Genomic DNA, 27,537 nt, shown 5'->3' on the forward strand with positions numbered 1-27,537 from the left:
AAAATCGCCAACACACAAATTGAAATTAAAAAAAGATTTGAGGTATATTTCCAACAAGGCAACAAATTCTTAAAAAAATAAGTTATTCATATGACTGCACATATTTTGGAGTAATTCGTTAAGCTAAATACAGTGTTAAAAATAAAGACTTCACTTTCATTGATATTCGGAGAAACCGGACTTGGCAGCCGATCGAATTTGACGTTAGGCATAAAAATAAAAAACTTAAAGACAAAAAAAATGATAACATTTAATCACCCACACAAAACTCAATGGAACTACCTACAAGTTAATGACAATGTCACAAAAAACTTTTTCGATTCGACCGTATTTGGCAAAAAATCCATTTCAAATGCATTCATTGTTTTACGCTAGTGCGCATAGATAGCAATAATAATATTACAGGTTACTATAAATATAAGTTAATAAAATTAATTTTGGCACTTAACACCTAGATGCCGCCATCAACTTTTTTTTTTAATAATGAAAATTATCGCTGCCTACATTTTTTGTTTTTAATTTTTTTGTGTAATTTAAAAAGTTTAATAAAAATATAGTAAAAATTTTATAAAATCTGCGATTCACAAAATGCGAATTATCTTCGTTCCCGTACAAGATAAAGGGGTGGTTCTGCCCTTTTGAAAACCCTACCGCCCCGTAGTATTTTTCCTGGGCTATCGACTGGAATGGGTCTCGTTCCCGTATCTCCATCAGGAACCGAAATAGCATTGCACATTTTTAAATCGGGAATCGAAGTACATGACGTAATAGTGCCGCAAAAGTTACGTGTGCATGCAAAATTTGAGGTTGCTACGATAACAGGAAGTGCCTCAAAATTGACTTGTAAAATTTGATTCAAAATAAATCACATTAAATAAAGACTTTGAACAAAAAAGCTGAAGTTTTTTATTGGAGTTTTTATTCAAGTTGCTTTGTTTGTAGTCTTTCGGAATTATAAATATTTTGAACTTAAATTTGAGACACTTCCTGTTATCGTAGCAACTTGAAATTTTGCATGCACACGTAACTTTTGGAGCACTATTACGTCATGTACTTCGATTCCCGATTAAAAAATGTGCAATGCTATTTCAGTTCCTGATGGAGATACGGGAACGGGACATATCCCATTCGATAGCCCAGGAAAAATACTACGGGGCAGTAGGGTTTTCAAAAGGGCAGAACCACCCCTCTATCTCCTACAGGAACGGAGATATTTAAGATTTTGTGAATTACAAGATTTTCTTCAATTTTTATAAAAATTTTGTAAACAACCTAAAATTTTCTTTCACTTTTCAAAATTTTTATAGAAATTTAAGGAAATCTTGCATTTCACAAAATGCGAAATATCTCCGTTTCTGTAGGAGATAGAGGGGTGGTTCTGCCCTTTTGAAAACCCTACTGCCCCGTAGTATTTTTCCTGGGCTATCGAATAGGCTAGGCCCCGTTCCCGTATCTCCATCAGGAACCGAAATAGCATTGCACATTTTTTAATCGGGAATCGAAGTACATGACGTAATAGTGCTCCAAAAGTTACGTGTGCATGCAAAATTTCAAGTTGCTACGACAACAGGAAGTGTCTCAAATTTAAGTTCAAAATATTTATAATTCCGAAAGACTGCAAACAAAGCAAGTTAAATAAAAACTCCAATAAAAAACTTCAGCTTTTTTGTTCAGAGTCTTTATTTAATGCGATTTATTTTGAATCATATTTTACGAGTTAAATTTGGGACACTTCCTGTTACCGTAGCAACTTGAAATTTTGCTTGCACACGTAACTTTTGGAGCACTATTACGTCATGTACTTCGATTCCCGATTAAAAAATGTGCAATGCTATTTCGGTTCCTGATGGAGATACGGGAACGGGACATATCCCATTCGATAGCGCAGGAAAAATACTACGGGGCAGTAGGGTTTTCAAAAGGGCAGAACCACCCCTCTATCTTCTACAGGAACGAAGATATTTCGCATTTTGTGAATCGCAGATTTTATAAAATTTTTACTATATCTTTATTAATTTTTTAAAATTACACAAAAAAATTACATACAAGAAAACGAAGCAAATGATATTTTCCATTCTCTTTAAAAAAAAAATTTTGATGGCGTCATCTAAGCGTAGGTAAACTAAAAGTTTACAGTATTCTATAAAATTGTAACTGCCATCTATGTGCAATATTTAAAAACAGTTAATGCGCCCGATTTATATTTGTAGCGAAGTCCGGTTGTTTAAATATTGTTAAACCAAAAAATGTTCAACCTATCACTTAAATAAATCATTTATTTGTGCAATAGCATGCTTTCATATGTTTAAAACCACCAAGTTTACGTGTCCCCCTTTTTTATAAACTTGACATGCTCTCCACTCAGATTAGCCTTGGGTTGGCAATCCTTAAAAAATTCTCGTCAGCGTAAATTCTCGCCTATGCGCTGGACTCTTGACAGCTTCTGACTTCGCAAATTCGTTGTCGTTTTGTTTGGTGTTCTCACCATGTATAGATAGTCCTGGTGAACCAACTTCCCTTATTTTCCATTGTCGGGCGCAAACCAAAATGTGGAGCAAGTTGGAGCTTTTATTTTATCTGACAGATGGCACCAGCGTAGACTGGGACTGTCACAATGTTTACAAGAAAAAAGATACACGCATCACGTTGTTAAAAATACGACATTTATGAAGAACAATTAATACCTGAAGGATGCCCGCACCGAATGGTAGTGGAGTTTTTTTTCTGGAAAGCATTTATTCTGACTTCAATGTTTCGATGTCTTTCGCGGCCGAAAATGCATCGAACCGAAGTTTAGAACTATTCAGAAAATATTATTATTTCAGCGCGAAAAAAGCAGAAGTTGTTACAAGATGACTAACTTGGGTGCTGAGATAACATTTTTTAATTTCGCATCATTTTTTTATAAAAAACAAAGAAAATTTCTGAAATTGTGACAGTCCCAGTCTACCGTGCTGCCATCTATCAACTTGCTCCAGCGTTAGAATCAATTATAATAGCGAGTTGGTTTACCTGTCTGTCTCTATATCGTGGGTGTTCTTTTAGAAAAATCTGACAATAATAACGCCTTTGTTTTAAACCCTCAGCAGTCTAAACACTCCGTAGTACAGCCGGGACTTTGTCGGGAGCAGAATGAGCGAAATTGGTGAAGAAAAGTCCCAGGAGCGGATTTATGGGGGCTGCGAGGGCCCTGATGCCATGTACGTAAAGTTGATTTCATCAGATGGTCATGAGTTTATTGTGAAACGCGAGCACGCCTTGACCTCGGGCACCATCAAGGCTATGCTAAGTGGCCCCGGCCAGTTTGCAGAAAACGAAGCCAATGAAGTGAACTTTAGGGAGATTCCGTAAGTTTCAAGGGGAGATAATAGCTTTCCTAACCGTTTCTTTAGATCTCATGTACTTCAGAAGGTGTGTATGTACTTCACTTACAAAGTCCGCTACACTAACAGCTCAACTGAGATCCCTGAGTTCCCAATTGCCCCAGAAATCGCGTTGGAGTTGCTGATGGCAGCGAACTTCCTCGACTGCTAAGCTCGAGTCAAGCCAGTCTAAGATGTGCATGAAGGTTTCTCTTTAGTTAACTTATTTTTAAGTTGTTAATTAATACTACAATCTCTTTTTGTGATCTTAGGTGAATTAATAAATAAGACTAAAGTATACTTCTGTACATTTATTAAGTTTGTCATGCTAGAAACAGTTTTTTACGTTACGATTACTAAAATTGTATTATCACAGAATAAGTGAACACCACTCTCTCCTACTTACAACTAAAACACCCGTAAAAATAAACATACCAAATAAACATAGTTCTCCTCTTAAATTCGGTTTATGATTTATATTCGAAAACCTTAGAAAATAATTACAACGCGTTAAGTTTTGGAAGCTTTACATAATACTATTTTATTTTTAATAATAATGATTATTAAAAAGTATAAAAACCCACCATCTGTTTTTAATATTCCCATCACAGTCTTTTAAATTTAGTTTCATTTAATAAAAACCGACATCACTCAACGATGTGATTAAACCGAAACTACAACAAATCAAATTGTGAACTTGGTCCGATTAGATAACAACAGTATTCAAAAAAACAATGTGTAACTCAACAAAAAATGTAAAACAGTTAAAAGCATAATTTATCCATCGAATTGTTGTTAAACCTATGCTACCTAAAAGCATTGACGATATTGTTTAATTGGTCGATCATTTTCTGAAGTCGCTTTCTTTCCTGCTCCGTTAGAAATAACGTCGAATGCAGCTCCCTCTGCCGACGCTCGAGATACTTTACCTCAAACTGCTTCATTATCACTTCCTCTTTCAAAGAAGTGCAACGCTTTGACAAAGTCTCAATCTCCCCTTCACGTTCTGAAACGTAAACTATAAAATTGCCGACACTTATTCCCACAAGACAACACCTTTCGAAAAAGCCTGATACGACTCCATAATCTCCTGAATCCCTGGCCACTTCAACAATTTCGGTTTTTCCGCGTCTTCCGACTTAACTTCCTCAATTTTGACCTCGCTCTGCGTTCGATTGTTCTTCGGATGCTCCACCAAAACCATCGTCAGAGGCACATAATTGTATTCGATACTTTTCGAATGGTGCAACGGCTCTTCTTGTTTTATGGTCGAAATTGTCTGCCCATATTGGTGAACTATGGGGATTTTAAACGCGATATCGGCGCAATTATTGTTATGATTCGTTTCGATTAGGCCATTTGGTTTTAATTTATTAACGGCTTTGTGCTTTTTGTACGCTTTAATGGTGTATTTCGTTAAAGCTGATTCGCAGTTTCGTCGTATTCGCTCTTCAACGATTTTGATCCATGTCTTTTCCAACTCTAAACAACGCCGAATTTTTTTTATTAACAATTTATTAACAACAGAACGCAAATTACCAACCTTGCCTCACTTGAACAGGAACGTTTCGCAGTCCCAGAAGTTGCAAAAAATTGCTTTTTACTCGAAAGTCGGGCAAAGTGTTCAAGACAGAGGGCGACTGCAAAGGCACTGGTAAATTTAACGGAACGACACGATCGTTATCGTCGACAGCAACATTCCAAGTCGGCTGCCATTTTCGCCTCTCCAGCTTTTCCAGTTCCACATCTGGAAGAGCACAACAACGTGAAGAACACAAAACAAAACATATTTTTAAAGGCGTTTTAAGGGAGTCTGACCCAGCCAGAGATCTGTTTTCGGATCTTTTTGCTTCCAATTGGATAAAAATAATAAATAAAAATATAATTGAAATTTTAATTCAAAAACAATAGTTCGGAATTATATGATTCACAAAAAATATATACGTTACCTGAACATAATTTTGATTTAGCAATCAGAAATCTGCACTTTACCTCGAAGTAATTCAGCATTAATTAATCAAATGTCTCAGTAGTTATTGTGCAAACAGCAAATTTTAAAACAGAGCTTTACGGATTCGAAGAGCGCAGCTAAAGGCAGCTTCATGTACAATTTTTTAGCGACATAAACAATATAAAATTAATTTAAATAATAAATCGTGCAACAATAACGGTAATTGCTTGCTTCACAGTTTAGAGTCAGGCGACTGTCCACAGTTTCTAAAATTTCCCGCACTTCTTTCCAGAGAATTCTTAAAGACTACAAATTTCATGGCCATTTGGAACAGTTAATTCAATAATTAAATAAATAAACTCTAATTTTTGAAACGTAAATTGTTACATCAAATAAAAAATAACTATTATTGTGACGAGCTGAAGTGGCGCGAACACAAAGTACAGATTTAAGTGTTCTCCTTGAATAAAAATCAACCTGTTTAGCGTTTTTGAGTAAAATGAGTCCAAGCATTAAAAACTCTGATGCCCTGTTTTCAGTGGGCCTGCCTGTATATGTCCGACGAAATGATTTTGATTTTTAACTCTGTATTATTTCTCAATTTTACATTCTTTTGGTTCAATTTGGGGAAAATTTAATGGTATTTCGGTGGTTTGTATTAATGAGCATAGTTAAAGCAATAAATAGGTGACAATTTTATTTCGTATTTCAAGTTCATTATAAAATTAATAAATGAAATTCTGTTAAATTTGTGTAACTTCAATGTTTTTTAACGATTTCGACAAAACTACTGCAGCGGATATTATTATTTCTTTGTTGATTCATTCCTTTGCTCTTTTGTTACATACGGAATTGAATTACTGAATATTATTCTCATGAGTTATCGAATGTTCTGAAACAAATACAAAGAATGTGAAATTGAAACACAGAAATATTTAAACTTATAAATCTTCAAACCTATAACTCTTTTAAAAGTCGCTAAAACATTTTCGAAAAAGTTGAATTTTATTTAAATTACAATCTTATTTCATTAAACAAATTGACAAAATCTCTGTTTCAAAATCTTTATAACAACGAAGTGATTGATTTTTAAAGCTTTCGATTTCGACCGAAATTTTGAGCTGGATTGGTTTCAGAGATCCCCTTAAAAATGCTATTGCAAAAAATCGTACGTACATAATGTCATAACAAAAATTAATCAATCAAATCTCTTTGTCCGCACCTTCACCAATACAAATTTAATTTTTTGTTAATGACGATTTATTTATCTCTACTCTTACACAATTATTAGTGTGCCGTTTAAATTTATTCAGTTTGCCACTTGCTGATGTCGTGAACGGACGCCTCATAAACATTAATAAAGCTATCTTGAAATAATGTTGTAAATTTTATTTAGTAGTGCGCGACTTTTCAAATTACGAGTGGTTAGTGTGTGCCAATGGAATGGATTTTCTTGGAGAAATCGTGCAAGAACCATCGGGATTAAAGGGTTAGTCTATAATACCTTATTTGTTTAGAAAAATTACGTTAAATTAGTGATATTATCAAATAATTTACTGATATTGTACTGCTATTGTCAAAATAACATTAAATTTGTAATAAACAAATAAACAGGGAAATTATTAGTTTAATTTTTAGTTATTACTAAAACTTTATTTGTTATTTAAATAATAAATTGCCTCAAAGCATTACAAATGAATGCATATTGCAGCCAATAACAAAAAATATAATCTAGAAAAAATTAAATCTTGAATACGTACATCTTTAACAACATCCCTATTCTTTTACGCGTAGTTTCTTTTCAACAAATTTAATAAAACATACTTATTGAATATATATATTTTTAATTACAGTAGGTCCGTTCTATGAAGATGAGGGACTTGCTATAACTTGTAGCAGAAGAAGTTGCCATAAGGTAAGTGCATTTTATTTCTTTTAGATAAAATTTGTAAATATAACTTATAAAGTGCAACATTTTCATAACACACTTATCATTAAATCTTAATAAAAAATTAAAACAAATAAAGAAACAATTATTCAAACTCGTATTTTTTTGATTTCCACAATGTAAAAAGCATTTCTGATTTACTAATTTATATGTGCAGGTCGTATATAGGCTAAGTCAAAAGTCTGGAATATGAATATTTTTTTACGAATCATTTAAGAAAAAATTTTTACTGTTGTTTAGGTTTAAAGTATCTATTTCTTTGCTATATTTTCTTAACCCACTACACTTTGAGCACGACTTCATCGTGTTTTTAAAAATGGAGCTGTCCTAGCATACTTTTGATTGAATTGTCAAGAACCGCAAAGACCCAGGTTTGCTAAAATTTGGATTATTTCTGTTGGTCCGTAAAACCAAAACAAAGGATCAGACACCCCATCAGCCAACCTTATTTGTGACTGGCAACAGCATAATTTAAAAAATCCTTACAATTCTTTTTTGTGTGCGTCGTGAGTCCAAATATCTCCAAAAACCTGACTTTCTCGGGCCTCAGATCGAGTTTGCACGGCGGTCCTGATTTAATCCACAAATCAACCTCCGGCCCCTCGCTCTCGCACTCCGAGCTGGACAATGAACTAGAACTGGAATTGTCCGAATAGCCGAAAACGGAGACTCCGCAATCTACGGTCACTTTCGTGTTATTATCGTTGATTATCTTCGGTTCTTTGGGCTTGATTAGGCGCTTCTGTCGTCTGATTTTCCTCCTTAACGTCGCGACGTCGATCTTGCTCAGCTTTTGTCGCTTGATCGGCGGCGCTTGGAAACTCAAAGTAGGGATGTTCAGTACGGTGAAAGCCGAGCTTTCGTTCGTCGGTTTCTGGTCACAGTTGGTGGTGTTGCACAGCTTATTGATCGGTTTTAGCGTCAATGGTGGCGCGGCGTTTTTAGCGGAACTGCTCGCCTTTTCCGGCGGCAAGTCCGTGGAATGTGTCTCGAAACAGTCTGTCTTACGTAATTCATTCTGACTAGTACTATGAGGTGCGCTTATATAATTATTATTTATGGTAGGAACAAACGTATTTGGTAGGACCTGCTTATGGCATTCTTTCGGTTCGATCGGTAAGTTGGGGGATGGCACCGGCAGCTGCGGACTGTGCGTCTGCTGACTGACGTTGTTGTGCACCGGTGTGCTGGCGTGCTTCACCTCGGAACTCATATCTGAATATACGCTGTCGAAAAAGCGCCCCTCTTCCTTCGGCTTTTTCTCCTCCTTTTGCGCGACTACTTCCATGCTTTCGCTCCGGAGTTTAGCACCATTCTTCGGCGGAGATTCAGATTGTTCCTTGGGTGGCTTAGGCGTGGCCAAATCTTTTACGATATAGTCAATGTTGTACGGCGATGGTTTACATTTTTGCGGTTCTTGAACGTTCGATTTTAAAATAATTTTGTTACTGCTCGGTAAGGGGACATTTTGAGGTTCAGCTTGTGTTGCATTGAGTTGATAAAGCTGATTCGGTGCTATGGTAGGCTTCCTGGCTGAAACAAAGACAACAAAATATGCCAATACAGGGACACGACGCTTACACGCAGCAACAAATCACGACTTCCAATTACTCAAAATTTGCGATATCAAAGAGAAACTTCGTTAAAATAGACAAAATCATCAAAAATTACCTTATTTTGAGCTAAAAACTTATTTTGCAATAGTACAAAATTATGTTACTTTGATCTACAAGCCCTAATAACTAAATCTTTGGACGACTACATTTTTGTAAGAAAAATGCACGTCTATTAAACAAAAAAAAAATAATAAATTGAAGATAAAAAAAAAGAAAAACATTACAGTAATTTTTGACATCTTTGGTTGTAATTATGTCTTGAATTCCCGCTGGCATACTTTTACCGAAACTGTTACAGAATTCTGGCGTTTTATTGTTCCAGATATGATCTATTTTACTTTTTAAATCCTTCAATGACCACTGAAGAAGAGTTCTAAGATAACTTTTTATTTTGTGCTAAAAAAACACAAATATATTTAAATCAGAGCTATTTGCTGGCCAAGATATAACATTAATGTCCGAATTACCGTATTCATTAATTCAAAAGTTTTGCTGAGTGACAAGAAGCATATTTTTTTATAATTTTATATTATTTAATTTTTTATTATTATAAAATATATTCGGCATATAATTTTTCAATCAGTGGTAATAAACGTTTTCACAAAATATATTTGGAATATGAAATATGTTTCTTCAGTCCTTAGAGCAGTATTTTATTTCTCTTAAAGTGCTTCTACGGCAACTTATACAATTTTTTTTCTAACAACCTTTGCGTCACTCGTGATCTCCCACGATTTTTTTCTTTTTTTTTAATAACTCGTACCTTGTTCTCCATATACCTGAATAATCTGTACCACTGAAGAATTGCCCAGATTTTTGGCAACTTGTGCCATAGAATTTCCTCTAGAGTGAGTACTCCAAAGAATTTATTTTGCATTTGTTGGAATTTCCAGCCCTTTTGTTATTTTAATAATTTAAAACGCAGTGAATGTTCTGACATTCCAGCAAATTGAGGGTCTAATGATGCTAAACACAAAAATTTGACAGTCAAAGTCCATTTTGGAGTTAAATTTCTTAGCGTCGATGTGTTTAGTTGTCAAGATAGATGATTGAAAATTAGACAAAAATTACAAAAGACACTTCAGAGAATTGCATAAGTTTAAATCCAAGCAAATTGTGAACAAATAAAACAATTTGATAATTAAAAATAAAACGAGATTTTGTCTAAACATTTAGTTATTAGGGCTCGTATTGGATTAAATACTCGTTGATTTCATAAACAATTGCTGAAAATGAATCTATTTAAGCCATTATAACAATCAGGATTTGACTATATAAGCAAAAAATTACCAAAAAATTATGGAATGTACAAACAAGTTTTTCGAAGATTTTACTTAATTAGAAGTCGCGATTTCGGTGCTGCCGTCCCTGCGAGCAACTTTTCCATCACCTTTGAATAACAATAAAGCTGTTATGACATTTGCACCATTTTTACTGCTGGCAGTTAGTAACTGGTGCGAGAGATTTCAAGCGTAATAAAATTATTATTGAAAGGTTAATGTTTTCGTACACAAAGATCAAAATTATTGGATGGTCCAAAGGAGCGCAAATACTGAAGTTTGTTGACACAACGAGACAAAATGCACTCGAGTGGAAGTGTGGACTACCAAATCTTTGATCGTTGTGTAAATAGATTCACCGTCACGTAAGTTAAACTGCTTAAATTTAAACAAACGGTAAAGCAAAGCACAGTAAAAGTTTACTTAGTAACAGGTGGATGATAAGCGGCGACTTTAATATACAAAATCAGCAAGTTGGAAACTAAACCCAAAACGAGATCTCATTGGAAGCGTAACTTCTTTAGCGTTACTTCTTAAACTCTCCGAAAGTCAAACTACCTTCATTAAAAACGTTTTAATTTACACACTGCGGTGTATAAATATTAGAGTGGGACGAAAAATCTAAATCTAAAATTGGTAAACGCAATACTTCTCAAATTATGTCTTTTACAAACTAATTCTCTATGCAAAAGAAAAAAATTGATTGACATCTTCTGCCCTCTACCGCTTATTCACTTGTTTAAAAAACATTTTTCATTTTCTTAAATAGATTTTTAATAAAAGCATAATTGGTACAATTTATTAAAAATGAGATAAAAGTAGTCTATAGTCAACAACATTCCTGCCCTCGTTTCAGCTTTTGTCGAATAATTCACTCATATAATAATTAATAGCAAGATTATTAAATTTATTACAAAAGCCCTTAATATACCACATACCAAAAATATTCGAAAATTTACAAAACAGGCTATTAATTTTGATGCTACTGATTATAATAAATAAACAAATTAGAAAAAAGTTACTGTTGTTAAGGAAGAGTTTGTAACAATTAGCGGAAGTACAAATGCAAATTACAGTTCGAGAAATTTTTTTGGACAGAAGAATAAGTACAGTCGTTTAAATATTATAATTATTGTTTCTTAAAATGTTGCTTCTTGTTCCAAAACATTGTTTATTTAATAAAGTTAAATTAAATTAAATATGTACTTTTTTGCAACTTTAGATGCGATTTAAAAATTTAACATTTACTTTTTGGAAGAGAAAACAAAACTTAATTAAAAAAATAAAACAAAATAAATGTATCTTTTCCCCCTATTACTTTTTCAAATTTGAAATTAATTAAATTAATTCGTATAAGAACAGACTCAATCCATTTTTAAATTAACGAAAAAAAAAACTAAAATCGTGATAATTAATAAAATAGACTGAAACTATTAAATCACAACCATTACCGCAGTGTATTAATTAAAAACGAAACATAAATAACTACTCCCAAAAATTTGCTGAGGCAGTTCTGTCTGTGTTGTAATTAATTGATGAGTTTAATTCGTTTGTTGATCGGTTATCAAAGAATGATAAAAACCTATAAAAGTTACTCATTTCCAATAAATACCCAACACTTCCCTAACACCGTTTTTTGTCCCAACGTACCTTTTACAATCCTCACTTTTCCCCTTTTGACGAAACAAAACTCATCTTTTTAACAATTAGCGAACAGTTTAAATAAAACTGTTCAAGGAATGATTTATATTATATTACAGTCCTCGCTTACTTCAGCATTATCCAGTAAAATCAATAATTGAAAAAATCATCAGATATTAACTTCAACAGAACAAAATTAAAACTAAACTGAATAAAGTGGCTTTTTAATACCATTTAAATGATTTATTACCGATACCACTCATTTTACAAGATACTTGACACACTAAATACAACGCAAACAATTTACCAGATAAACTTCTGCAATTTTAAACATCTGTTGAAACAATATCCGAGAATGGTTTCGCAAATCGTTACTGGATAACCCACTAAAAATGCAAACAAACCCAATAAAAACCACGAATTACCGAAAAATAAATACTCTTGGGGGTAGGGCTAGAACAGTTCACAAACCACAAGCATAGATCAGGCATTTTCTCCTTTGTCGCGAATCCCCTCACCTGCGCTTGAAGCAGTCGGCCGATCATCGACAGTTTTGCTCACATCACTCGCCGAATTCGAAATAACCACACTCGTACTCGTAATCGTCGACGACGCCACACTTATCTTAGGCACTGTACTCGACTTGGGCGTCGGCGGTTTCGGTGCTTGACTAGATAACTGGCCCAAGCTCGCATTGTTGATCAGCGGCCCCGAGGGCTGGATGATCGGCGACTGCCGCTGCTGGCTCAGATTCAGCGTCCCGTAGCCGGAGCCGGAGTGAAGATTCGTGTGAGGAGAGTGCCGCTGCAGCGACGGACTCGAACGCGGAACGGGATAGTTGTGCGTTAGAGAACCAGGAGTCAGAAAGCCGGCGCTGAGGGGCGACTGACGCGTCGTCGAAGTCAGGCTGAGCGGCGTCGACGGCAACATGGGGCCGGAATGTAACATCGGAAGCATCATCGGGGATTGGGTTGAGAGATGAGACGGTGTCATGTGAGGGGATATCCGAGCTTGTTGGGCTTTCTCGCGGTCGCGCTGGGCCCGCTCTTTCTCTCGCTGCTCGCGTTCCCGCTGCTGCTGCAAAAGCTCGCGCTGTTCTAACAATTCGCGTTCGGTGTGCTCCTCTTTGCGGGCCGCCGCCAACCGCTGGCGGTGCTCTTCTTCCATCTTTAACCTACAAACAGACGGCCCCGAGACGATGTAAATTGTGCTACACCTGCTGTCGTATTTTTAAAGAAATACAAATTTTTTTATTGTTTCAACAGATTGAATGAACGACATTTCTTGGTTTTCAAGTTTGAGGATTAGTTGGGAGCAGACATCTCAAAAGTCGTTTATTTAAAAAGTTCCTCTGAACTCGATGACAGACGTTTATTTTTTAATTTAGAATTACCTACGTTTTTGTTAAAAAACTTGTGTTTACATTCTTATATTTTCCATCTGGATAAAGCTAAAAACTTCATTTTTTGCAAATGAATGTAGATTCTAACGACTAGACACTATAAAAATAAAACCGAAATTAACAATTTTCTTGTAACGAATCATAGTTGTGAAGTAAAATTTTCGAGATGCGAGATTTTTTTATTTTTTTTACAAGACAGATTCTTACTAACTGAATTTAAATGAACAGTTCAAATTTTTGGTACACAAATAATTCCAATATCCACAATAAGCAACACACTGCAATATGCGCTCGAGATAAGAGATCGCTTTATATACTAGTATTTTAAATTTTATTTGAATACGTGTCAAATAATACTCATATTCGCTAGTAGTTTTATTGTGTTTTTATTTTTTTTATTTTAGTATTTTTATTCAAGCGTAGCACAAAAAAGCCTTGAAATCGTTCTCAAACTATGAGAGGCACTTCGATAAAATGTCTTATTTTTTTTTTGTTTTTAAATAAATTAATACCTCTTTTGTATGTTTCTGTAAGCTACTTAGGGTGCAAACAACAGATTGAATGAACGACATTTCTTGGTTTTCAAGTTTGAGGATTAGTTGGGAGCAGACATCTCAAAAGTCGTTTATTTAAAAAGTTCCTCTGAACTCGATGACAGACGTTTATTTTTTAATTTAGAATTACCTACGTTTTTGTTAAAAAACTTGTGTTTACATTCTTATATTTTCCATCTGGATAAAGCTAAAAACTTCATTTTTTGCAAATGAATGTAGATTCTAACGACTAGACACTATAAAAATAAAACCAAAATTAACAACTTTCTTGTAACGAATCATAGTTGTGAAGTAAAATTTTCGAGATGCGAGATTTTTTTATTTTTTTTACAAGACAGATTCTTACTAACTGAATTTAAATGAACAGTTCAAATTTTTGGTACACAAATAATTCCAATATCCACAATAAGCAACACACTGCAATATGCGCTCGAGATAAGAGATCGCTTTATATACTAGTATTTTAAATTTTATTTGAATACGTGTCAAATAATACTCATATTCGCTAGTAGTTTTATTGTGTTTTTATTTTTTTTATTTTAGTATTTTTATTCAAGCGTAGCACAAAAAAGCCTTGAAATCGTTCTCAAACTATGAGAGGCACTTAGATAAAATGTCTTATTTTTTTTGTTTTTAAATAAATTAATACCTCTTTTGTATGTTTCTGTAAGCTACTTAGGGTGCAAATAATAATAAAAATAATAATTAGGTCTATTAGGAGTAAATGTGAGACTTTATGTCGAAAAACTGAACATTAATTCCTGAACAACAATTCCGCATAAACTTATTTTTACTCCAAATACGCTCAAAAACCGGCGTGGTAAAGAAATGCTTGCATAATATAAAGGTAAAAATAGTATAAAAAATTTGTACTAAATTTATAGATAAATAAATCTTAAATAAATGATAAATCAATCGTGATCGTAACAGAATTTGATTAACAATTAAAAAAATAATTATCTGAACCAGTTTCGTAGGAAAAATACCCAGTGTTGGCACGTCTACAAATAGCGATTTTTCCATGAATTTTTATTTTTTTCAATTCAAAATAGTGCCAGTGATTGACAGTATATTCAAGTTATAATAAATAATGAATATTATAAATAATAATAATGAATAATGTCAATAATGAATAGTAGAATGTATCCATAATGTCCAAAGTGGTATGTGAGTTCAAAAAACAAAAATACCACAAGTTTAGACTAAACTTGTGGCATTGAACTTGGGTATTTCTCCAATTTTGAAAAATAATTATTCACCATTGTTTTAGAGAACGATTATTTTTAATGTAAAACATGAAAACATTATTAAAACTAAATAAGTTACCTAAATAATTTTGTAGCTTCAGATTTTTTTTAAATATGACTAGGAATTTTTTCAAAATTTTTCCGGTAACCTACACATTCTCAACAACATTCAGTTGGTGCGCCACTTTTTAAACATACTGTACACTATTTTATCCGCAAATGTATTTATTCAGATAAATAAATTAAGATTGCGTACCTAAGAGTATGAAAAACATGACCATGCCCACAAAAAAATATCATCTGTAAAACAGATACTGTCTGTATTTTGTTACACGTTCTTAATATTATTTCATTATAATAATAAATGACCGCTTCTTATTCATTTTAGTGTCAGGTAGATCGGTAAAAATGTGTATATTGGTAAAAGTAAAACTGCTCAGGCGCAAAAATACAACTTTTACGTGTGGTATTTAGTCATAAAAGCTTAAAAGCAAAAATTAAGACCGTTTCTGATGATTCTTGCATCAAAAATGTATTTCAACTATTAGTTTCTTTTATCTCGATTATGAAGATACGAGAATGTAAACACAATTTTTGACGAATTTCAGTTCTTCAAAAAATTTCACAAGAACGTCTTTTTCAAAATCAAAAAACAACTTTCGAATTCAATTCACAAGTAAATTTTAACGTGCACCATCGTGTGAGTCCGATTGGCTATATTAAATTTGCTCCAGGACTTTATTAAAAAAAAACTAACATTACACTTTTCAAACTTACGAAATTGTTTGTACAAAAGACTGTAGCTTTTAGTCGACAATTGTAGAAATTATTTAAAAATTTTCGGAACAATAAGAATACAATGTCGATATGGTACTCAACTTTTAATCATTTAGAAGAAGCAAAACAAGTTTTCGATTTTTCGATATTATTTTTTTATTCGTACTTGTATGAGGCAAAAGTGTGTTAAACACAATTCTGCTTACCTTTCGTGTACAAACAGCGGCATGGAGGCCCCCGGGATCATATACGGTAAATAGGCCGCCCCTAAGGGCGTCCACGGCGGCCTCAACAGCCCCATTCTTTGTTCGTAATAAAGCTGTTCGTCAATTAGCGGAAGCGATTGATACGGATAGGGTGGATATCCGGGTACGTCTAACCCGATAGGAACCGGAGGAATCCTTTCTTCAGGACGATACGGTTGAAAACCGCTTCGTCCTAAATCGGTTAAACATGTCTGTGGATATCTATCGCTTGAATTTCCTACCGACATTCGAGTTTCGGGTGGTCGTATAGACGACGTTGCGTATAAAGGTAATTCAGTGGTGACTTTTGGTTTCTCCGTAACCGGGACGCTGGCTTTAAGTACAAAGGAGTCACAGTTAATGGAAACGTTAATGGAAATTTTAGTTGATTTACCTGACTCTCGGCGTAATGGCTCTTGGGCCGATGGGGTGGTTGATGGATGTTCGCTACCAGGGACTGATTGTTGAGCTAAGTTACGTAACGCTGCTGCGAAAGAATGCGAGCTTTGAGACTGGGCCCCCGGGCCGGGGCCCGGGACTGCATGGCCCGTGGTGACCCGCGGCTTGGCGCTGCCGTTCGTTGAAGCCACTATTTTGGGGCTGTTGGGCACTACAAGAAAATAATAAACAAAGAAAATTACATAAAATCACGGCTTATCTTCTAAAAATGTATACATATAAATAGATTTTTTTAAGGTTTTCAATTTTTTTCCTAATTAAATAAAGCACTGAGCATATTTTAAAACACTTTCTCCCCTACAGCCTGAAAAGAAAAATTTATCCTATAAATAAGTTTAAAAAATGTTACTTAAAACGATTAAAATATTTGGCTAAAATTTTACAAAATCAAAATAAATATTTATTCTAGATCAAAATATTAGTTACTGACAATATAATACAGTTGGTTGTAACAAAAAGTGAAAATGTAGCATGAAAATGTTAGATTTTATAATTTTCTCACACGAGTAATTGAGAATTTAATTAAGATTTAATTTTTATTTGCAAACATGTAATCGTAATTTAATTTTGTATCTGTATACGTCACCGTTATTTTTTTATAGTTCTGAAATCAAATATCTGTGTCTTAGATTTTCATAATCGGGTAAATTTAGTTGTAAAGGTAAAAAAGTGCAAAAATAAATATTAAATAAAACAATTATAAGAATTTAAAGGTATAAATAAATAGTATGCGTAAATAAAATAATTATTAGGACACAGACAAATCAGATCCATTGGAAACCACTCGCAGTCTTCTTCTTGAAAAAAAAATGCCACGAAGTGCTGACTTTTCTCTTACTAAAAAGATTGAGTTTATGTTTATTTTGCTACGAATTCTTTCAATTTACTGCACCAATGTGGTAAAATGCTTTTTTAAAAAACTCTTTGGTTTCGTAACGTTTGTCATTACGTAATAGGAGATTAAAATGCCCTTAATTATCATTAAATATCTTTATATTTTTCGAACTTTATCAAAATGGACTATTAATGTAATAAATTGAAATAAATAAAAAACTGTACATAAATAAAGGTCAATAGTTTAACTGCGATGTTACGTAAAATAAAAATAGTTCTAACAGAAAACACAACAAAAATTTAATCCGGAAACATTAAACTCTATGCGTAATTCCCATTTTGTTTGTTACTTTGATCGAACCACTGAACCATATGTCTCGTCTCGAAATAATGACTTATCATTTATTAAAAAATATTTACAAACATTGGCTAAAAGTCGCCGAGACGTAATAATCAGAAATTATTCCAATGGGAAATAATTGATAACCTCTCGATTACAAAGTGTGAACGTATATCTGAAGAAAAATGAACCCCGTGACCTTGCCGAGCACTATCGAGACCCTTCAGGCCTCGACATTTGAACCGATCCCCATAAAATACGACTACAATCGATCCCGATTATAAAATCCAATTTATAATCACTGGACAATTAACGAAGCACCGCAATAGAAAAAATCAAAAGTGAAAAGTAAAAAAAATCGCTTAACATTAATTCTCCAAAGTTGTTATCTACTAAAGGGGAACGCCGTATTTCCGCACCGATCAACTCCGGCACTCGACCGAGCAGCAACCGTCCCTATGAGAGTAGGAGAATATAACCAGAAAGCAAAGCAACACAGAAACCAATGAATATTTAATATCGTGTGTTTGATGGTTTTATGAATAGGGTGCTTTCGGTATCCAATCCGGGGAAAATAGTCCAAGAGAAAATAAAAATCGCCGAGTATAAAAGCCAAAAATCAAGATTCTTAATTAATTCCTGTTTACCGCATATTTCAGAGATAATTAAATGCAGGATCGGTCCCTAAAGCAATCTTACCTCCCACATCCGGGTAATAATACGGGTGCGGATGTTGTAAATTAGGGAGATAGTGCGAATGTTTAAAATCCATTCTTAACAACTGAACGCAAGTCCTGCACCTACTTTACATGTAACTCGGAAAAATCGCACCCTATCTAAATCACGTCATCACCCTCACTTAAAAAATCCCACCACCCCTCAATTATCAGTGCGCTGTTCACGCCGTCCTCGGCCATCCTTCACCGATATTCCAATTTTTAAAACAATAACAAAACCGCGATCACGTCACAACGGCGACAACAATAACAAAATTATGGAGAGAGCGAGCGAGAGGGGAGTACTTCTAGCGCGATATTTTTGGGCGTGTGATACCGCAAAAAGGCGTTTATTGACAAGCGCGACCCCTACTAGTCTGCGATACTTGATTTCAACCCGCCGGCAAGAGCAGACTGGGGGTGGAAGTGGCGGTGGCGGAAGCCCCTAGTCTTTGTGACCCCTCCACGCCCCGCACAACCCTTGACGAAGCGGCGCATGTGTTCCGTCCGTCGATCTGTTAACGCGACGTCTTTATTTACTTCCTGTTGGGCTGGCGGATAAGGAAGATTATCCACAATTTTCACAATGCAACGGAAAATCGGACCGGTTTAACGGTGGATAATATTTATGCAGGACAACGGGAGAAAAAATCTCGGGCGAATTCTTAGAAAAATTCGGCGCGATGGGGATCCTAGGGAGTGAAAGATTGGAATAAAAGGAAACGACAAGAAAAAAGAAAAATATTAGTGAGGCTAATTCGCTCATATCTCCAACTGAACGGATTATTGAATTTTTTTCGCTCAGCTTTTATGAAATAAAAAAACGCAACATAACGTAGAGAAAAAAGGGCCAATATATTTAATCCATATTCAAAAAATGCATCAATTTCTAGATTAAATTAATCAAAGTGGACAAACACCATGTCCATTTTTCTCAAGAAGTTCTTGTAATAAATAATAAAACAAAGCTTGTTCTTTTTTAATTTAAAACTTTATAACCTTTTATTTAAGCAAAGAATTACTTCGAACAATTTTTGTCGTAGGACTTTTTAACGCATTTAGATGTCTTTTATCTCTACATAAGAAATGGCTCAACACTTTTGAATGGTTTTTGCATTTACCTTCAATAAATGAATCTAAAATGAGGTTACAAATAAACAGGTAGATGTCTTTGTAAAGCCTTAAAGTTTTCCTAATTCTCTTTGTTAAACAAAATGTTTTACTTCTGCCAATTTAATTTCCTACAAAAATAAATTCTGTCAGGTTTTCATTTATTTTTTTTAAATTTTGATTTTATTTCATCTATGAAAAGCATTGGAGGTTAAGTGAAATTTTAATTATTTATTTGTTCCATTTATAACAAAAACACAAACAGAGATTCAATGTTAATGAATGTTTTCTGCATATGGGACCCATCAAAACACAATAACCAACTTCCAAGTACTGAGCAAATACTAGACATTCAAGTTGTTGAACTATTTGCCGCCTGCCACTCATTCAAGTCGTTCAAAACTTTAGTGTTAGTAGAAATTTCTTGATACGTATAATTTTCAACCATGTGACATTAATTTTTCAAAAAAAAGACATTTATTTAGAAATCGTAGCAGTACGTATAACAGTAGAAACAAATTAAAAGTTACACTTTATTTCAGAAAAAGGTAAAGAAATCCGCCGTTATTATGCTTTTGTGGTTTTTTATTAACTTCGAGAATTTGACGTCAATACATTCTGTACTCCGCTCTTATTAATTACCGCCCTTTATAAATGTCTTAATTAATATTTTAACCAGAACTCAAACTTTCTGTGCATTTAAATATAATATCACCTTTGTGAATACAATTCATTAATTACCCTTGATTAAAATTCCCAAAGTTGTGGTTTTAATCAAAATTTGTCATGCTTTTAATTCAGCTGAAACCGCAAAATCAGATTTTTTGCTGAAATGTATGCAGAAAGAGATTTTTCGTGCTCCATAAAAATCAATCTTCATTTAATTGTTATGTATTCATCCGAAACTTACCTTGCTGGCAACTGGTGTTTTTATATTCGATTAACAAATAAGCGTTTTAATATAAATTTGTATTCTGTTTATTTAACCGAGCCATATAATATTCCATTTACAATTTTCCTGCTAATTTGTATCAAACAATTCACAACCGATTATTGCAAACTTGATCATAAAACAGTTTTATAATGCTGCAGAAATACGAAATGAACCAATGTGCGACACACGCATTAAATTTAATTTAAACAAAAATAATTAAGCTACAGATCAATAATAAAATATTGGCCATTAAAAATGCAATTAAATGAGTCGGTCTAAACTGGTAAATGCAGGATAGTTAATTCACTAAATCCACATTTTAACACCGCATAATTCATAAAACTGTCAGTTCTGGTATTTGAGATAAGATAATCACAAATGGAGCAAATTTTAAGAAAGCCATTGTTAAAGAAGGTCAAACCGCTATTATTAGGATTGTCCCAAATCGCACAATAAATTAGCACTTCAAACGTGTCAAAAAATAAAAATATTTTAACCAAATAACTTCGGTAAAGTCCCGAAAGTGTTAACACAAAAACAAAATATTTAAATTTTTGGTTACATCTCGAACACGTTTCGTTCTACACAGGAAATAGCAAGTGCAAACGCCAATAAAAAAATAATAATGGTATTAATTTTTCCCATTAGGATTAAAACGCGAATTTAATTAGCCAAGCTTAAAGTAGGCAACTAAATAAATAAGTTGTATAAAAATAGAAACAAACATGTAAATGATAAGAAAAAAAAAAACAGTACGTGACGATTTGTTATCTCGAAAAAATGCAATTTTTACTAAAATCTAGTAATCCACAAGTGGCTACTTGATGCCAAAAGATGATATTTCACAATTTTAAGGGCCTCACTTTTCTTGTAATGATTATTATCAAATAAATAAAGCAATTCATCGGATAGATTAGTTTAATCTCAAAAAACACATGACTCACCTGCAGGTTCCGATTTCGTGCCAGACTTCCTCTCCACCAATTTCGGCGAACAATTTTTCTTTGCCGGCTTAGCCAAAAAAGTCGGAGGGACCTGAAAATCGGCCTAAATTAAAGCATGAACGTTCGTTTTTTGAGATAACTTACAACTTTATCACTTCGTTGTCCACTCGGCAGTCTTGCGATTGTGGCTTCCGGACTATCTTCAGGAGGCGGAGGCTGCGTTATCCAATTATACTGACGTTTATCTAATGGTAACCCCCACCGTTCGTATTCCAAACTCTGTGTTCTTAGCGTTTCGTAACAGTCCAAACAAACAACAGCATAGTCGCCGTTTTCAAGCAACAGGGAACGCTCAGGTTGGGGATGAAACCTGAGGAAGGGAAAATCCTGAAACGAGTCTACGTAAAATATAAATTAATATTTTTTGTAAGCATAGTACCTTGATTAGCAGCGCCCTCACGCGTTTCCTGTAAGTGGTGATTCCGCAGACGTAGCAACAGTAATCGTGGGTGTTGTATTCGCGTTTGTCCGCAGGAGGAGCTGTGGCTCCCTGAGCTTCATACCTCCTCCACTGACTCACTAAACTGTGGTAACAGAATGTACAGACTAGAGCTGACCCGTCTTCTCGCAACTGTTCGGTGTTTGGAGGGCTGACACGTTGGAGAAGATACGGAAAATACGGAGCATTCCGTCCTGGAATTTCCCAATTAGGACTGACACCAAAGTGACCACAAACAGTTACCTTGTGGTCTACCGTAGACCACTCTAGCTAAAGTCAACTCCGAATGTAATCCACAAAGAAAACAGTAGATGCTGCTCCCTCCCGGATTACTCGCTATTGTCCTTTCACTATTTGTACTTGGAGGTGTAGGAATCCCTCGATCGCCATTCGACGTCGAAGGATCAGGCATTGGAATTTCATACCTGCAATAAACTGCACTTAACACCACCCCTCCAAAAAACCCAAAACAATACCTCCGTCTTTCCAGAGGTACCCTTTCGTTCTCGTACGTCTCCCACTGTTGGGCCAAATGATTGACACATCTGGTACAGCTAAGTACTCGTCCATGGGAGTCCATGCAGCTATTTTCCGAAGTCCTTGCGACGTTTCGAAGACAAGGAAAATGCATAGCATGTGAATTCATTCCCTCGGGCGAAGTACTCAACCATTCCATTTGAGTTCGAGGAAAAAGGCCTGCGCAAATGTAGCATCTGTAACTCTGGGTCAACGGTTGACCATTGACGTCGGGGGCAGGTGAGGTGGTCCTCGAAGCCATGCTCGCCTGTAAAATTACAGGTTGATTTTTTTCCCTTCCAAATCAAAATGAAGAAACGTAATTGTCGTTCTTTGAGCGACTGCACACAGAAAAAACGCAGACCTTCGATTTAATGGTCGGAATTAAGAATATGTCGAGTCATCGAACGATGAAATTTTATTGTTGGAAAAGGATTCAACGTGGAACATTCAAAATCAGCGACAATAAAAGCACGAGTACCAAACCTGCGGAATGTGCTACTTTTGAGGCCAGGCTGTAGACACTTTCTCAAAAATTAAACAATTTTACAACTGATAATTAATATCCCTCTGCAAAATAAATAGTAGTATTAAATACGTGAATAAAGTATTTATTTTATTGTTTTAAAATGTTGATGTAAACACAACAGAACGTTAATTATTTTCAAAAACTCATAATATGTTTTATTAAATTGTTTTATCTTTATAAACCAATAAACAATAAAATGAAAAATACGTTAAAAAAATGGGATATTATTTGGCTCAAATTTGAAATAAAAAAAATCCACAGTTATGAATGAAATAATCCAAATATTTTCTCGAGTAATAACAAGTGAATGAGCTGGCTGGCCAGCTTTCCAGTTATTACTTTCGACCGGATATTTAAAAAGAATGGCAATTCCTATCTTTCATAATTAAAAGATACAATGTAAGATATAGAGATAAAGCTAGGTCAGCGAGCGTGTAGCAAGATCCGTTATTCGCTACAAACTCTGTTGCTATTTTTATATTTTTCCTATTTGACCATATAAAGCACATGCAAGGTTTTGCTCAGAGTACAAGATGCATTATTTTAATTCTTGCCAAGTGTCTTGTGATATCCTTACCGATAACCAGTGGCCCGGCACGTGAAAAAAAACGCCGAATTTCTAAAATACTTGTCGCAATATTTAATAGGTTAATACAACCATGGCAATATTGATAACGTTTACATAACAAATCGTAAGAAAGTTATCACCAGTGAAGGTTACCAAATCTCCAATGCACAGATGACATCAGTACAAACCAACCGCTGATTGGACGAAACGATAGGTGTAACAAGCATTTAGCAAGAAATCGCCAATTGTGCAACATTCGTATTTCCAGTTCTCAATTTTAATAATAAGCAATTATTTATTATGAAACGAAAATTAAATAAATTAACTGTGAAGTTCGCCACAAAACACGTCATTAAAATATCAACGAGACCTGACTCGGAACTTTGAGCTTAGACCTATATACGACCTTTCCAGACGACCCAAAAATTATTTATTTACAACCAGACTTTTCCTCTACAACATGATATTGTTGCAATTTTAATATAAGAAAGTGTATCTTGTGTATGCCAATACTATCAAACAAATCATCTTTAACAACAAAAACAATTTTGTTTACTTTAACGTCGGCCAGTATTGATCGATCGGTATTAGCAAAATTAGTTGCTTCCGCAAACTTGAAACAAAAAGAAACTTCTGTTTCCTGCTCCATGTGATAAAATATTTACTTACCCTGATTGATTCCAAAGTGGAAAGTTGCGCAAAATGCAATTTCTGATCATTTTCGAAATAAAAATTTTAAAATAGGCGACTGGCGCCTGTGTTGTCGGATTTTTTCGGCAATTTCATTCAATGATTCAACGTAAGACAGCGCAATTATAATGCACGTGCCGTATTACGTTTACCATTAAACAATGCAATAACAAGAAGCTAATTACTTTTTAAATAGAAACAAGTGGATTTTTCAATGTTACATTTTATCTAATGTTTACTGAATAAATGTGATATAATAATCAGCTTTGTTTATTGGCTTCAGACATTAAGTAGACACAATATTTTTAAAGCGCGGGTGGCGCTCGAGGACCCTCCATTTGGGGTTCAAATCTTTAGTCATCTTTAACTACATAATTGTGGTACTTGTTGTGTTACTGAAGAATTTCTTTATAATAATGTCGTTTGAAAGACATTAAATAAAATTTCACACACCCTAATTCAACGTTGTTAAGGTAGATTTTTTTAAATTTTCGCTTATAAATAAAATTTATTAAAAATTTTATTATTTAAAAGTGCCAGAAAACTCAAAACCGGTTATGGACTTATTATGACAAATTGCTTTTTAAACTATAAAGTGATGCGCGTAAGCGGTATAAACAATTTGGAACAATTTATGAAACAACATTTAAGCGGTGTAAAAACATTTTGCCCAAGACGGCAGCTATGGTCATTTTTTTAACCAAATCCGGGACACTAAAAGCTGAAGCGGTTAATCCCCGGTATATAAAAAAGTGGCTTTGGTCATGTCAACACAGCCAACTGGGCGTTATTTACCTTCATCAATTGTCGGCTTTCCAAGGCGGCTTGTTTCTTCTTGCTGGTGATAACAGCAGGATTAATGTCGTAAGGCTTATATCTAATATCGGAGCCGGCACTATTGGCAGGCGATTTAACCGTACTTGGCCTCGAGGAAGTACTATTGTGATACTGCACGTCAGTCACCGACACATGATTATTAACAATAGCACTAGGATCACCACCGAACACTTGGTGTTTTTGCGGTATGGCCTTATAACAGATATAACACACTTGGACCATCCCTTGCGGACTGATGGGACTGGCGCCCGGCGGCGCCTTCAGCGTCTGTATAAACGGATAATACTTTTCCTTTTCGGCATTCGGACAACAATAGAGCAACCGTATGCTACTGGAAGGATATTCCAAGGCACAAGTATAACATATAAAAGTCGTAGTGTCCAAAGTCGACGATTGTCGCTTCCTCAGAGTGTAGTTCCGCTCGGAATGGGGCACGCGCTGCGCCTGGAAGGCCTGCCACTGCTTGATGAGGTGCTTCTGGCACTCGGTGCAGGCCTGCACGCGCCCCCCGGAGTCGATGGGGCGCGAGCGGCTGGGGCGCGGGTGCTCGATCAAGCTGGGGAAAAAGGGCTGCACTGGCGAGTCGGGCAGTTGCTTGGCGGCGATGGTCTCGAGGCTGCCGCGCGGAAAACCGTCGCCGCAGACGTAACACACTTCCGTCGTCGAGTTCTTGTCCGGCATGCTCAGGTCAAGGATGTCCGTTCCGGTCGACGAGTTCGAATTCTGGCTGTGGAACACTGGAAGCGACTGGAGCGAAGGCTGGCTGTGTGTCAAGTCCAGAGGAGCGCCTTCGGGGATCATCTCGGCCTGATCACGGTCCTCGCCCACGACCTGCAATCGACAATCAGACTCACTGACAACGAATGGATTTTTTATAAAACCGATTAAAATCGATTGTCACCGGCATAATGCTTGTCTAATAATCACGTCTCGAGTGTCCTCATTCAAGTTTCATTACCGAGTAAATTAAACGATAAACAGGTAACATCCAAATACGAGCCAAGCAGTGGCGGCTCGACAAAGGCGCCAGAGTGGTGCCAGATTATTTTTTAATAATTTATAATTAATTCCGTAAGCCTAAATAACTCGTTACATAAGAAATTAGACAAACATCATTGTTTCCTCATCGAGTTAGCATCGAAAGAGTTAAATTGCAATACGTCAGGTGGCAAATACAATCACCTGTAACAAAACATGAATGGTACAAAAAAACAATATCTAAATTTGGACTAAACTGCTCGATTGCTCATTACAACCATTGACGAACACTGCGTTTGCCAAAACAGAAAACCTCACCCGACGTGATTAAATCTGTCCATGTAACCATGTACTATTTCAATAATCAATAACGCGTCCACTTTAGATTGATTTGTAGATGTTTAGTTGTTTTCGTGTTTTCGAAATAAATACCATGAACAACAGAAATAATAACATTTTCACCTTTGTATCGAGTACTTTGGAAAAATTTCGCCAACAGACAAGATAATAAACATTAGCTTTATCTAATAATCGATCAAATCAATTAAAAGTGCTTTAAATTAGATTTTTCCAAAGTTGCCGTGTTGTGTTATCGATGCGCGCTAATTAAAAGTAATATCTGACTAACGAAGGACGTTGATTTCGTCATTTTCGTGTTTCCTGCGAGTTGACAATAAGCTTTGAACGTTGTACAAAAGACATCAAAGGAATTAAATACGCACGAATCAAATGCATTCCCCAGTTTCAATCTCTGGTGTTACCTGGGCAACAGTACTGGGGCTTGATATTCCTGCACAGTGCGTATGAATAATATGTACCGATGCGATTATGAGTATTAAATATGTGCCTGGCATGAAAAAAAATTCAATTCGCGATTCTGTCAAGTGTTTACTACCATCAAGAACAAATTATAAGATAAAACGCACTTGTGATTTTTCATCATTGTTAGGTGGAAAACTATGTACCGCAGGCAAATCACACACCTGACTAATCCATTTAAAGTATTTAAATAATTAAGTTAACTGTAAGCAATCAACGTTTCGTGTTATATTGCCAACACTCCAACAGTACATCCCACATTCAAGCCTACATTTTGTGTTTCATTTGATGCAAAGTACGAATTCCTCATGGATAAGCATTTAAAGCCCACCAGTTGCAAAATTAATTGTAAAGAACAGTTGGTAACTGAATTGTGTTGAAGTCGGCGTACGTGTTGATTTCAACACCGAACAGTGTCATATTCTGAGTTAATTTTTTGTGTCTACAACTTGACAAACCACAAATGTATCAAATCTCGAGCAAAGACAAAACGTTTCGATTGTTATCCATATCAAGTCACGAGGACAAAATGGTGTTTCAAATTTTCTAATCAATAACATAAAAAGTGTGCGACAAAAATCATGACGTCTGTGATAAAAAAAATACTAGTTTTATTTATTTTTTTTAGATTAAGGTTCACAATTTCATCAGTAAAGATTGTGATTCAACATAACTATCCTCAATAAATTAACAAAAATACAATATATTTTATGCGAAAAAAATACCATGAGATCGATAATA

At 35.0% G+C, this 27,537-nt stretch overlaps 2 protein-coding genes across 4 annotated transcripts in view; one reads left to right on the forward strand and one right to left on the reverse strand.

Annotated features, from left to right (window-relative positions):
- Positions 1–2,979: 2,979 nt before the first annotated feature.
- On the forward strand, positions 2,980–3,662 carry EloC (Elongin C). The gene is made up of 2 exons (XM_015981904.2): positions 2,980–3,347; positions 3,393–3,662. The coding sequence occupies exons 1-2, from the start codon at positions 3,133–3,135 to the stop codon at positions 3,532–3,534; spliced, it is 357 nt and encodes a 118-aa protein (XP_015837390.1). The 5' UTR covers positions 2,980–3,132; the 3' UTR covers positions 3,535–3,662.
- The window catches only part of LOC664289 (uncharacterized), a 29,871-nt gene continuing 5,992 nt past the window's right edge, over positions 3,659–27,537 (reverse strand). For all 3 annotated transcript variants that reach the window (XM_008197672.3, XM_015981862.2, XM_015981863.2), the window contains exons 3-15: positions 24,958–25,830; positions 22,336–22,643; positions 22,103–22,284; positions 21,800–22,053; positions 21,505–21,747; positions 21,361–21,451; positions 16,418–16,633; positions 15,985–16,357; positions 12,317–12,972; positions 7,748–8,794; positions 4,906–5,109; positions 4,419–4,844; positions 3,659–4,368 (exon numbers count right to left, since the gene is read on the reverse strand). In XM_008197672.3, the coding sequence (XP_008195894.1) occupies positions 4,169–4,368; positions 4,419–4,844; positions 4,906–5,109; positions 7,748–8,794; positions 12,317–12,972; positions 15,985–16,357; positions 16,418–16,633; positions 21,361–21,451; positions 21,505–21,747; positions 21,800–22,053; positions 22,103–22,284; positions 22,336–22,643; positions 24,958–25,830 (5,073 nt within the window). In that variant the 3' untranslated portion in view covers positions 3,659–4,168. The remainder of the gene's footprint in view (positions 4,369–4,418; positions 4,845–4,905; positions 5,110–7,747; positions 8,795–12,316; positions 12,973–15,984; positions 16,358–16,417; positions 16,634–21,360; positions 21,452–21,504; positions 21,748–21,799; positions 22,054–22,102; positions 22,285–22,335; positions 22,644–24,957; positions 25,831–27,537) is intronic.

Source organism: Tribolium castaneum, chromosome 3, assembly GCF_031307605.1.
Source record: "Tribolium castaneum strain GA2 chromosome 3, icTriCast1.1, whole genome shotgun sequence".
Taxonomy (NCBI): Eukaryota; Metazoa; Arthropoda; class Insecta; order Coleoptera; family Tenebrionidae; genus Tribolium; species Tribolium castaneum.